This window comes from Equus caballus, chromosome 17, assembly GCF_041296265.1.
Source record: "Equus caballus isolate H_3958 breed thoroughbred chromosome 17, TB-T2T, whole genome shotgun sequence".
NCBI lineage: Eukaryota > Metazoa > Chordata > Mammalia > Perissodactyla > Equidae > Equus > Equus caballus.
Genome location: NC_091700.1, coordinates 37,456,655 through 37,469,442, shown reverse-complemented (window position 1 = coordinate 37,469,442; position 12,788 = coordinate 37,456,655). Strand labels below are relative to the sequence as shown.

Below are 12,788 nucleotides of genomic sequence, written 5' to 3'. Positions count from 1 at the left end.
AAGTTGGTCACATCACTGTCCCATGTAGGAAATCTCAAATGACATGTTGTTGCATTTCTTGGTGTTTACGTTAACATAGAAGAACTCTCCAGGCTCCGTGATGATTTGTTATGAGGACCAAATAAGTGTTAAACACTTAGGACGATGTCTGGCACGTAATAAATACCATTTAATTGCTTATTAGATGGAACAAAAATTTTCCGTGTACTTAGTCATGTCATCTGAAAACAGCGATAATTTTCATTTTTCCTGTCCAGTCCTTATACCTCTCACTTCTTTTTCTGACGTCATTGAGCAGTGTTGGAAGGCATATGGCTCTTGGGAGGAAATAAAAGGAGGTCAGGACTGGAGAACAGGATTGAGGGGAGAGAGGTGCGCCACAAGGATGAGGGCTGGCAGGGCCAGATTTTGAAGGGCATTGTAGGCTCTGCTGAATGGTTTTGGCTCAATCCTAGTAGCACTGGCAAGGCAATGAGGGGTCATGCTTGAGGCTCTACAAACAATACAAACTCCAATCGTGAACCGTAGACGTACCAACTGTAGCTTTCTAGAGAGGTAGGCTCTTCTAGAGATGCACTCCTAGACTGTGCATTCCCAGGTATGTGGACATCTTTAGGGGTGATGTGTGGGATGAGGAGAGGGTATGTTGTCTCTGCCGCTATATGGGCTTTTAAGGGCTGGAGAGTCTGTGCAGCTCGATGTTCCCTCTCCCACGTGAATGCTGAGAAGAGTGAGAGCTGACCACAAAACAGGGAGCCGACTCCAGACAGAGTGTGGAGAGACACAGTGAAGATAGCCCTTTGAGTCTTTAGTCAGGAGGTTGACAGAGCAAATCAAGACATAGACTCAATAAGGGGCATTGTTCTAAATGCACTTTCAAGTTTCCTTGGTAGAATAGGTTGGATGTAGGATGAGTTGAGACAGAAAATTTTTGGTTTTGCAACGTCAGCTTTTTTGTACTATCTCCTTTTTTCCCCAATCTCATTTTCACCAGAACAAGCACCAGGAGAGCTATTTTTGAAACACTTTTTCCATTGTAAGAATTCGAAACTTATGCAGATTTCTAAATTGTGGTAAATGCATGTAACCTAAAATTGATCATCTTCAGCATTTTTAAGTGTGCCATTCTGTAGCGTTAGGTACCTTCATATTGTTGTGCGGCCAACCTGCAGAACTCTTCTCGTCTTGCAAAACTGAAACTCTGTACACATTAAACTACTCTCCCCGTTGCTCCTTTCCCAAGCTCTTGGCAACCACCATTCTACCTTCTGCCTCTGTGAGTTTGACTACTCTAGGTATGTCATGTCAGTGGAATCATGCAAAATTTGTCTTCTTGTGACTAGTTATTTCATTTAGCACAATGCCCTCAAAGTCAATCCATGTTGCAGCATGTGTCAGAATTTCATTTCTTTTTAAGACTGAACAATATTCCAACACATACAGAAATTTCTCGCAAGTGGTTCCAAAAGCTCCAGTATACCCTTTACTTACTTTTCCAATTGTTAACATTTTGTCACATTTCCTTTGTTACTCCCATCATATGGATAGGTAGGTATATAGACATAAATCTATCTATCTATCTATCTATCTATAGATATATATAGAAAGAGAGAGAGAGAAAGAAAATACGTTTAGATATAGATATACACATAGAAAGAGCTCTCTCTCTCAATATACCTGTATCTAGACCTGATTTTTATGTGAGTTGAGGCAGAAGATGTTTGATAGACACACACGTGACACACACCTTCCTACACACTTAGGCTCTATTCCTGAATCATTAGAGAGAAAATGCAGACCACATACCCTTTACTCCTGAATATTTCAGTTTTATTTTTCTACCTTCAGGGACACCTAACCACAGCACAGTGATCAAAATCAGAAAATTTTCACTTCCGTAACCATAATACGATTACCAGAATTGGAAAATGAAAGCCATAATAGAATATTATCTGATTTATGGTTTACATTGCGACTCACTCTTGGTGTCATACATTCTCTGGGTTTGGATAAAAGTAGAATGACATGAATCTGTCATTAGAGTTTCATAACGATGGAGTATTTTCACTGCCCTAAAAATCCTTTGTGCTCCGCCTATTCATCCTTCTCCCCGCCAACTCCTGGCAACCACCGATCTCTTCCTGTCGCCCCAATTTTGCCACGTCCAGAATGTCATATAGTTGGCCTCATACAGTATGCAACCTTTTCAGATTGGCTTCTTTCACAAAGTAACATGCATGTAAGGTTTCTTTTCACAGCTTGATAGCTCGTTGCTTTTTAGCGCTGAATAATATGCCGTTGACGAGATGTACCACGGTTTGTTTATCCGTTCATCTGGTGCAGGACATCTTGGTTGCTTCCGCTTTTTGGCGATTACGAGTAAAGCTGCTATCCACATTTGTGTGCAGGTTTTCATCTGCGTGTAAGTTTTGAACTCCTTGGGGTAAATACCAAGGAGCGTATGTTAAGCTGGATCGTACGTTAAGGGTTATGCTTGGTTTTGTAAGAAACCCCTAAACTGCCTTCCAGAGTGGCTGGTCCGTTTTGCCTTGCCACCCATACTGAATGAGTGTCTCCATTGCTCCACATGCTTGTCAGCAATTGCTGTTGTTAGTGTTCCATATTTTGACTATTCTAACAGGTGTGTAGTGGTATCTCATTGTTGTTCAATTTGCATTTCCCTGGAGCCATATGATGTGGAGCATCGTCTCGTACTCTTAGTTGCCATTTTTATGTCTTCTTTGGCCAGATGTCTGTTAAGTTGTTTGCCCCATTTTTTAATCTGGTTGTGCGTGTTCTTGTTGTTTAGTTTTAAGATTTCTTTGCGTATTTGTATATTTGTTATTCCTTTATCAACTGTGCCTTTTGCAAATATTTTCTCCCAGTCTGTGGCTTGTGACTTTATCCTCTTGACATTGTGTCTTGTGGAGCAGCAGTTTAAAATGTTAATGAAGTCCAGCTTATCGGTTATTCCTTTCATGATCTTGATTTTGCTGTCACATCTAGAAAGTCATGTTTATAAAGAGGTCATCTCGGTTTTCTTCCGTGTTACTGTCTTCTAGGAGTTCTAGAGTTTTGCTTTTTGCATGTGGGTCTATAATGCATTTTGATTTCCGTTTTGTAAAGGTGTAAAGGTCCATGTGCACGTTCATTGTCTCGCACGTGGATGTCCAGTTCTTCCAGCACCATTCGTTGATAAGACTGTCTTTGCTCCATTGTATGGTCTGTGCTCCTTTGTCAAAGAACGGTGGAGTATGTTAACGGGCATCTATTTCTAGGCTCTCTGTTCTGCTCCTTTGGTCCATTTGTCTGTTCTTTCACCAGTACCACACTGTCTTGATTGCTGTAGCTTTATAGTGAATTTTGACATTGGCTCATGTCAGTCCTTCAACTTTTTTCTTCTTTGGTATTATGTTGACTTTTAAAAAGCTATTGCAGTTGCGATACGGTCAGAGAAAATCTATATGATATTGCTCCCGTGCACGTTATTAATGCTTTGTTTATGTCCAAATATGTTGTCTGTTTTCATAAATGTCACTTGTGTGCTCTCAAACAAGATGTGTTCTGTTTGCTCTGGAGAGAGATCGTGTCAGTCTGTTCTTATTTTCTTTGCTCTTTTTGGAAGCTTTTAGAATTTTCTCTTCATTTCCATGGATCCTTTACAGATAATTTTTTACTTCCTTCTTTAACTTTGTGAAATTTATCTTCATTAGTTTTTGAATATGTCCTCTTCTCTGTTTTCTTTTTTTTTCATCTTAGATGTCTTGGATTTCATTTATTTCAGATGTTAGATGTCTTTTTTTACCCACCATATCACACTGCTGTTCTTTTAAATATTCTCTCACTTTATTGTTTTATTCTGTTTTCTGGGAGAGTTTCTCAATGTCATTTTCCATGTCTAAATAATTTGCTGTTCTCATGTATCCACACTGCTATTTATCCCATGACTTAAGTCTTTAACAATCGTACTTTTACACCTATTTCCTCATGAGGTTTTCCTTATGGTTTCTCATTGTCATTTCGTGTTACTAACATCTTCCCTTGTATCTTTAAGTGTATTTGTCATGCTTATGTTCCAGTATGTTCCAGTAGTTCTACTTCAAATGGTATATGTTGCTCACTTTGTTGTATTTCTTTTTCAGTCGTTGTACTCCTCAGGTGTGTAATTGTTTTGACTTGTGAGCTTTCATTCCTTGTGGCTGTTGGCTACTCTGTCTGGCATCTTGTATTAGAGAAGGGCTAACGTTTTGCTTGGGACCATCTCAGTCTGTGGCTGTTATCTCAGAATAATTATTAATAGTGTGTCCTTTTCACTCTCAGAAGTGTCCTCTCCTGGGTGCTGTATTATATAGTCACCTTTGTTGAGACCTAGTGCCTAAGGTGTGTTTTTCTAAGTAAGTTTAATATGAGGGGAGGTGATGGCCCCAGGCGCAGACAGTCTCAGAAACCGTGAAACACTGTGACCACTCAACTCCTGTGGTCAGGATCTGTCACCTTTGAGCTCTTGGGGAAAGCGGCATTTGAGGAGGCATTTGAGGTTGTCACCTGGGGCTTGGGAGACGGAGGAGGTGGAGGAGTGAAGGATCAAGGATTGTTCAGCCCTTCCCTGCTTTCATCAGCTAACCTAATGCTACTCTAATTTTATCCTAGCTACATCTGGGTGGTTGCTACTTGTTTCTACTGAGAAAGGAAAGTGATCGCTTCCAAGCAACTCAGGGGAGAGGCAAGAACGGTCCTTAAAATTTTCCCTCACACTGAGCCCCTCAAGGCTGCCACCCACTGCCCCTAACCCCAGGCTACCCACCAATTAAGAGACAGCCTTCAGGCCTCTGTCATTTCCCAGGGTTGTCACTCTTGTTATTTCTGGGAATGCATAGTTCCTTAGGACTTCTGAAGTTTTGGGAGGAGGATGCAACATGCTGTACCATTTGGCGTCTTGATAGGAACCCATGATTTCTCTGGAAATTATCAGGGTGTGTTACTTTGATGAGAACCTTTAAGTGTATTTGAACTTTAAGATATATATACTAATGTATATTGTTGCCAGATACAGAATTAATGAAATTTGAAAGAATTTGGTGAAGAGTGCAGGCTGTCCAAAAATCAATAATATTTGTGCAATGCTGAATATTAGCATGATACTGTGAAGGTGACAGACTCAAAGTGCATTTTGCAAGTGTCTTATTTTGTAGATGAAGAAAAAGATAAATAGAGAAAAGATTACCCAAGCCAGTTTTGAGGTGAAAAGTCTTGATTTTGGATAATATAACCAGATAACGTTTTCTGAAAGGACTGTAGAGAAAAAGAAAAAGAAAAAGAATCATTGTAAACGCATGGTCTTCACGCAGGTCAGAAAATCTTTTAATCATCATTTGGTCATCCTTGACCTTCCTACTTGTTTCTTTCCTACCAAATAACAACCAGGGACTAGGCCCTGACACTGTATGTTCATTGTTCTTGTGTATGCTCTTTCTATCTATATCTCTGTGTTAGCTCTTACTTGGATGCACCTCCCCATCCCGACACACTCAGATCCCTCTCACGTTTCCCAAGTTGATTCCAGAGTGCATGAAGGAGAAACAAAACGGTGAAGAAGGAAGGAGGTGTAATCATGAATGCTATGTCTCCCTTGTTCCCTTCATTCTCTTTCCAGTGGATACACACAGGGACACACAGACACGCACACACGCACATACAGAACCCGGAAACTGTGTCAGAGGTTCCAGTGCTGGACCCTGAAACGGATGCTTTTGTTTCTGTCGTGTTTCCTCGTGACTTTACTTTTTGTGTGCTGCAATTCTGTTGGGAAAAAGAACCTGATTATCTTCCAAGATGTCTGACTCTATTTTTTGTACATGGTTTTTACTCTATGGCAGGGTTATGGATTCTTCCCGAATGTCGTCTGGCAACAGTGACAAGATGGGGTGAGTTGACATGAGTGATCTGAGTGGTGAAAGGTACGGGGGGCACCGATGGCAACAACAGGTTTCCATAAGAGACTATAAGCTTCTGTAGGTAACTTTCTTTCCTGTTGGGCCTAGGTGGCAAAAGGAAGGAGGAGTCATAAGAGGGAGACTTCTTACTCACGGTTTGTTTGTGAGCCTTAGAAAGTAGTAGCCAAAGCTTTGAGGAAACTCTCAGAATGCCTGTGTGTAAGACTCTGCTAGAGTGGGCCAGGAGAGGAGAGAATCCTATTTGGAGCAAGGAGACGGTAGCAGTGGAGAGGGAGCAGTGGAGCTCTCAGCAGAAGAGAATGGAGCTAAACAGACCTCGGCTCCTTTCCTCAGCCTCCAGAGCTCTGCCGCCATCTAAAGCTGGTGTCCCGAATGCCAAGCCACCGTCATACTGGAGGGAGCCCGTGCCTCAGACCTGCAGTCATCTGAACCCTGTATGAGGAACAGAAAAGACATACATGATACATGAAGGGTCAGGATGTGGTGGAGGGTGTTGAGGATCAGGAAATTAGGAGGAGCTGGGGAAATGTGTACCTACAACCTGGAGTTGAATTTTGAGCTAAATTCAACCTCGATGCAATTACACGTGAGGGTAAGGTTCAGTAGTGAAGAATTGTATTTCAATATCTTCATTCATTAGGCTTTTTGACCGGCCGAAGATCTTCGTTACAACTATAGAAAGCCCTATTTCTAGGGAAGATTAAAATACTAGTTTCCAAATAACTAACATCCACATAATTTTTTAGGGTTCAACCAGTTTACCACTTGAAGACTACTTGTAACTAATTGCAAACAAGAGTGTAACTCTATGAAGTCACTAGGAGTCTGATCATATATGCTTTTAATTCTTTAGAAATGACCCCGATGAACTGACAGAAGTAATCTGTGATGGAACCACCAACAAAAGGTGACGTATATACTCAGAGAGAGAGAGAGAGAGAGAGAATGAGTGAAATGCAGACGCGGCATTATCCATGGGAATGCGGAGTATTCTGGACAATGATTCTAAGATCTTTTCTAAAATTTCGGATCCACTGAGCTAAGTCATGTTTATCATATTCTTAGATTCACAGAATTCTTGTTCAAATAAGTTGGTCACATCACTGTCCCATGTAGGAAATCTCAAATGACATGTTGTTGCATTTCTTGGTGTTTACGTTAACATAGAAGAACTCTCCAGGCTCCGTGATGATTTGTTATGAGGACCAAATAAGTGTTAAACACTTAGGACGATGTCTGGCACGTAATAAATACCATTTAAGTGCTTATTAGATGGAACAAAAATTTTCCGTGTACTTAGTCATGTCATCTGAAAACAGCGATAATTTTCATTTTTCCTGTCCAGTCCTTATACCTCTCACTTCTTTTTCTGACGTCATTGAGCAGTGTTGGAAGGCATATGGCTCTTGGGAGGAAATAAAAGGAGGTCAGGACTGGAGAACAGGATTGAGGGGAGAGAGGTGCGCCACAAGGATGAGGGCTGGCAGGGCCAGATTTTGAAGGGCATTGTAGGCTCTGCTGAATGGTTTTGGCTCAATCCTAGTAGCACTGGCAAGGCAATGAGGGGTCATGCTTGAGGCTCTACAAACAATACAAACTCCAATCGTGAACCGTAGACGTACCAACTGTAGCTTTCTAGAGAGGTAGGCTCTTCTAGAGATGCACTCCTAGACTGTGCATTCCCAGGTATGTGGACATCTTTAGGGGTGATGTGTGGGATGAGGAGAGGGTATGTTGTCTCTGCCGCTATATGGGCTTTTAAGGGCTGGAGAGTCTGTGCAGCTCGATGTTCCCTCTCCCACGTGAATGCTGAGAAGAGTGAGAGCTGACCACAAAACAGGGAGCCGACTCCAGACAGAGTGTGGAGAGACACAGTGAAGATAGCCCTTTGAGTCTTTAGTCAGGAGGTTGACAGAGCAAATCAAGACATAGACTCAATAAGGGGCATTGTTCTAAATGCACTTTCAAGTTTCCTTGGTAGAATAGGTTGGATGTAGGATGAGTTGAGACAGAAAATTTTTGGTTTTGCAACGTCAGCTTTTTTGTACTATCTCCTTTTTTCCCCAATCTCATTTTCACCAGAACAAGCACCAGGAGAGCTATTTTTGAAACACTTTTTCCATTGTAAGAATTCGAAACTTATGCAGATTTCTAAATTGTGGTAAATGCATGTAACCTAAAATTGATCATCTTCAGCATTTTTAAGTGTGCCATTCTGTAGCGTTAGGTACCTTCATATTGTTGTGCGGCCAACCTGCAGAACTCTTCTCGTCTTGCAAAACTGAAACTCTGTACACATTAAACTACTCTCCCCGTTGCTCCTTTCCCAAGCTCTTGGCAACCACCATTCTACCTTCTGCCTCTGTGAGTTTGACTACTCTAGGTATGTCATGTCAGTGGAATCATGCAAAATTTGTCTTCTTGTGACTAGTTATTTCATTTAGCACAATGCCCTCAAAGTCAATCCATGTTGCAGCATGTGTCAGAATTTCATTTCTTTTTAAGACTGAACAATATTCCAACACATACAGAAATTTCTCGCAAGTGGTTCCAAAAGCTCCAGTATACCCTTTACTTACTTTTCCAATTGTTAACATTTTGTCACATTTCCTTTGTTACTCCCATCATATGGATAGGTAGGTATATAGACATAAATCTATCTATCTATCTATCTATCTATAGATATATATAGAAAGAGAGAGAGAGAAAGAAAATACGTTTAGATATAGATATACACATAGAAAGAGCTCTCTCTCTCAATATACCTGTATCTAGACCTGATTTTTATGTGAGTTGAGGCAGAAGATGTTTGATAGACACACACGTGACACACACCTTCCTACACACTTAGGCTCTATTCCTGAATCATTAGAGAGAAAATGCAGACCACATACCCTTTACTCCTGAATATTTGAGTTTTATTTTTCTACCTTCAGGGACACCTAACCACAGCACAGTGATCAAAATCAGAAAATTTTCACTTCCGTAACCATAATACGATTACCAGAATTGGAAAATGAAAGCCATAATAGAATATTATCTGATTTATGGTTTACATTGCGACTCACTCTTGGTGTCATACATTCTATGGGTTTGGATAAAAGTAGAATGACATGAATCTGTCATTAGAGTTTCATAACGATGGAGTATTTTCACTGCCCTAAAAATCCTTTGTGCTCCGCCTATTCATCCTTCTCCCCGCCAACTCCTGGCAACCACCGATCTCTTCCTGTCGCCCCAATTTTGCCACGTCCAGAATGTCATATAGTTGGCCTCATACAGTATGCAACCTTTTCAGATTGGCTTCTTTCACAAAGTAACATGCATGTAAGGTTTCTTTTCACAGCTTGATAGCTCGTTGCTTTTTAGCGCTGAATAATATGCCGTTGACGAGATGTACCACGGTTTGTTTATCCGTTCATCTGGTGCAGGACATCTTGGTTGCTTCCGCTTTTTGGCGATTACGAGTAAAGCTGCTATCCACATTTGTGTGCAGGTTTTCATCTGCGTGTAAGTTTTGAACTCCTTGGGGTAAATACCAAGGAGCGTATGTTAAGCTGGATCGTACGTTAAGGGTTATGCTTGGTTTTGTAAGAAACCCCTAAACTGCCTTCCAGAGTGGCTGGTCCGTTTTGCCTTGCCACCCATACTGAATGAGTGTCTCCATTGCTCCACATGCTTGTCAGCAATTGCTGTTGTTAGTGTTCCATATTTTGACTATTCTAACAGGTGTGTAGTGGTATCTCATTGTTGTTCAATTTGCATTTCCCTGGAGCCATATGATGTGGAGCATCGTCTCGTACTCTTAGTTGCCATTTTTATGTCTTCTTTGGCCAGATGTCTGTTAAGTTGTTTGCCCCATTTTTTAATCTGGTTGTGCGTGTTCTTGTTGTTTAGTTTTAAGATTTCTTTGCGTATTTGTATATTTGTTATTCCTTTATCAACTGTGCCTTTTGCAAATATTTTCTCCCAGTCTGTGGCTTGTGACTTTATCCTCTTGACATTGTGTCTTGTGGAGCAGCAGTTTAAAATGTTAATGAAGTCCAGCTTATCGGTTATTCCTTTCATGATCTTGATTTTGCTGTCACATCTAGAAAGTCATGTTTATAAAGAGGTCATCTCGGTTTTCTTCCGTGTTACTGTCTTGTAGGAATTCTAGAGTTTTGCTTTTTACATGTGGGTCTATAATGCATTTTGATTTCCGTTTTGTAAAGGTGTAAAGGTCCATGTGCACGTTCATTGTCTCGCACGTGGATGTCCAGTTCTTCCAGCACCATTCGTTGATAAGACTGTCTTTGCTCCATTGTATGGTCTGTGCTCCTTTGTCAAAGAACGGTGGAGTATGTTAACGGGCATCTATTTCTAGGCTCTCTGTTCTGCTCCTTTGGTCCATTTGTCTGTTCTTTCACCAGTACCACACTGTCTTGATTGCTGTAGCTTTATAGTGAATTTTGACATTGGCTCATGTCAGTCCTTCAACTTTTTTCTTCTTTGGTATTATGTTGACTTTTAAAAAGCTATTGCAGTTGCGATACGGTCAGAGAAAATCTATATGATATTGCTCCCGTGCACGTTATTAATGCTTTGTTTATGTCCAAATATGTTGTCTGTTTTCATAAATGTCACTTGTGTGCTCTCAAACAAGATGTGTTCTGTTTGCTCTGGAGAGAGATCGTGTCAGTCTGTTCTTATTTTCTTTGCTCTTTTTGGAAGCTTTTAGAATTTTCTCTTCATTTCCATGGATCCTTTACAGATAATTTTTTACTTCCTTCTTTAACTTTGTGAAATTTATCTTCATTAGTTTTTGAATATGTCCTCTTCTCTGTTTTCTTTTTTTTTCATCTTAGATGTCTTGGATTTCATTTATTTCAGATGTTAGATGTCTTTTTTTACCCACCATATCACACTGCTGTTCTTTTAAATATTCTCTCACTTTATTGTTTTATTCTGTTTTCTGGGAGAGTTTCTCAATGTCATTTTCCATGTCTAAATAATTTGCTGTTCTCATGTATCCACACTGCTATTTATCCCATGACTTAAGTCTTTAACAATCGTACTTTTACACCTATTTCCTCATGAGGTTTTCCTTATGGTTTCTCATTGTCATTTCGTGTTACTAACATCTTCCCTTGTATCTTTAAGTGTATTTGTCATGCTTATGTTCCAGTATGTTCCAGTAGTTCTACTTCAAATGGTATATGTTGCTCACTTTGTTGTATTTCTTTTTCAGTCGTTGTACTCCTCAGGTGTGTAATTGTTTTGACTTGTGAGCTTTCATTCCTTGTGGCTGTTGGCTACTCTGTCTGGCATCTTGTATTAGAGAAGGGCTAACGTTTTGCTTGGGACCATCTCAGTCTGTGGCTGTTATCTCAGAATAATTATTAATAGTGTGTCCTTTTCACTCTCAGAAGTGTCCTCTCCTGGGTGCTGTATTATATAGTCACCTTTGTTGAGACCTAGTGCCTAAGGTGTGTTTTTCTAAGTAAGTTTAATATGAGGGGAGGTGATGGCCCCAGGCGCAGACAGTCTCAGAAACCGTGAAACACTGTGACCACTCAACTCCTGTGGTCAGGATCTGTCACCTTTGAGCTCTTGGGGAAAGCGGCATTTGAGGAGGCATTTGAGGTTGTCACCTGGGGCTTGGGAGACGGAGGAGGTGGAGGAGTGAAGGATCAAGGATTGTTCAGCCCTTCCCTGCTTTCATCAGCTAACCTAATGCTACTCTAATTTTATCCTAGCTACATCTGGGTGGTTGCTACTTGTTTCTACTGAGAAAGGAAAGTGATCGCTTCCAAGCAACTCAGGGGAGAGGCAAGAACGGTCCTTAAAATTTTCCCTCACACTGAGCCCCTCAAGGCTGCCACCCACTGCCCCTAACCCCAGGCTACCCACCAATTAAGAGACAGCCTTCAGGCCTCTGTCATTTCCCAGGGTTGTCACTCTTGTTATTTCTGGGAATGCATAGTTCCTTAGGACTTCTGAAGTTTTGGGAGGAGGATGCAACATGCTGTACCATTTGGCGTCTTGATAGGAACCCATGATTTCTCTGGAAATTATCAGGGTGTGTTACTTTGATGAGAACCTTTAAGTGTATTTGAACTTTAAGATATATATACTAATGTATATTGTTGCCAGATACAGAATTAATGAAATTTGAAAGAATTTGGTGAAGAGTGCAGGCTGTCCAAAAATCAATAATATTTGTGCAATGCTGAATATTAGCATGATACTGTGAAGGTGACAGACTCAAAGTGCATTTTGCAAGTGTCTTATTTTGTAGATGAAGAAAAAGATAAATAGAGAAAAGATTACCCAAGCCAGTTTTGAGGTGAAAAGTCTTGATTTTGGATAATATAACCAGATAACGTTTTCTGAAAGGACTGTAGAGAAAAAGAAAAAGAAAAAGAATCATTGTAAACGCATGGTCTTCACGCAGGTCAGAAAATCTTTTAATCATCATTTGGTCATCCTTGACCTTCCTACTTGTTTCTTTCCTACCAAATAACAACCAGGGACTAGGCCCTGACACTGTATGTTCATTGTTCTTGTGTATGCTCTTTCTATCTATATCTCTGTGTTAGCTCTTACTTGGATGCACCTCCCCATCCCGACACACTCAGATCCCTCTCACGTTTCCCAAGTTGATTCCAGAGTGCATGAAGGAGAAACAAAACGGTGAAGAAGGAAGGAGGTGTAATCATGAATGCTATGTCTCCCTTGTTCCCTTCATTCTCTTTCCAGTGGATACACACAGGGACACACAGACACGCACACACGCACATACAGAACCCGGAAACTGTGTCAGAGGTTCCAGTGCTGGACCCTGAAACGGAT

General features: G+C 40.7%; 2 protein-coding genes across 2 annotated transcripts in view; one reads left to right on the top strand and one right to left on the bottom strand.

The window, feature by feature from the left end:
* Positions 1–12,788, top strand: part of LOC100630841 (phosphatidylinositol 3,4,5-trisphosphate 3-phosphatase TPTE2) — a 125,927-nt gene that overhangs the window by 31,801 nt on the left and 81,338 nt on the right. The window contains 2 exon segments of the mRNA XM_070239623.1: positions 5,877–5,924; positions 6,808–6,861. Of these exon segments, the coding sequence (XP_070095724.1) occupies positions 5,877–5,924; positions 6,808–6,861 (102 nt within the window).
* The window catches only part of LOC138918375 (mitochondrial ornithine transporter 1-like), a 98,922-nt gene continuing 91,367 nt past the window's right edge, over positions 5,234–12,788 (bottom strand). The window contains exon 6 of the transcript XR_011427701.1: positions 5,234–6,386. The gene's annotated coding sequence lies outside the window, so the exon portion shown is untranslated. The remainder of the gene's footprint in view (positions 6,387–12,788) is intronic.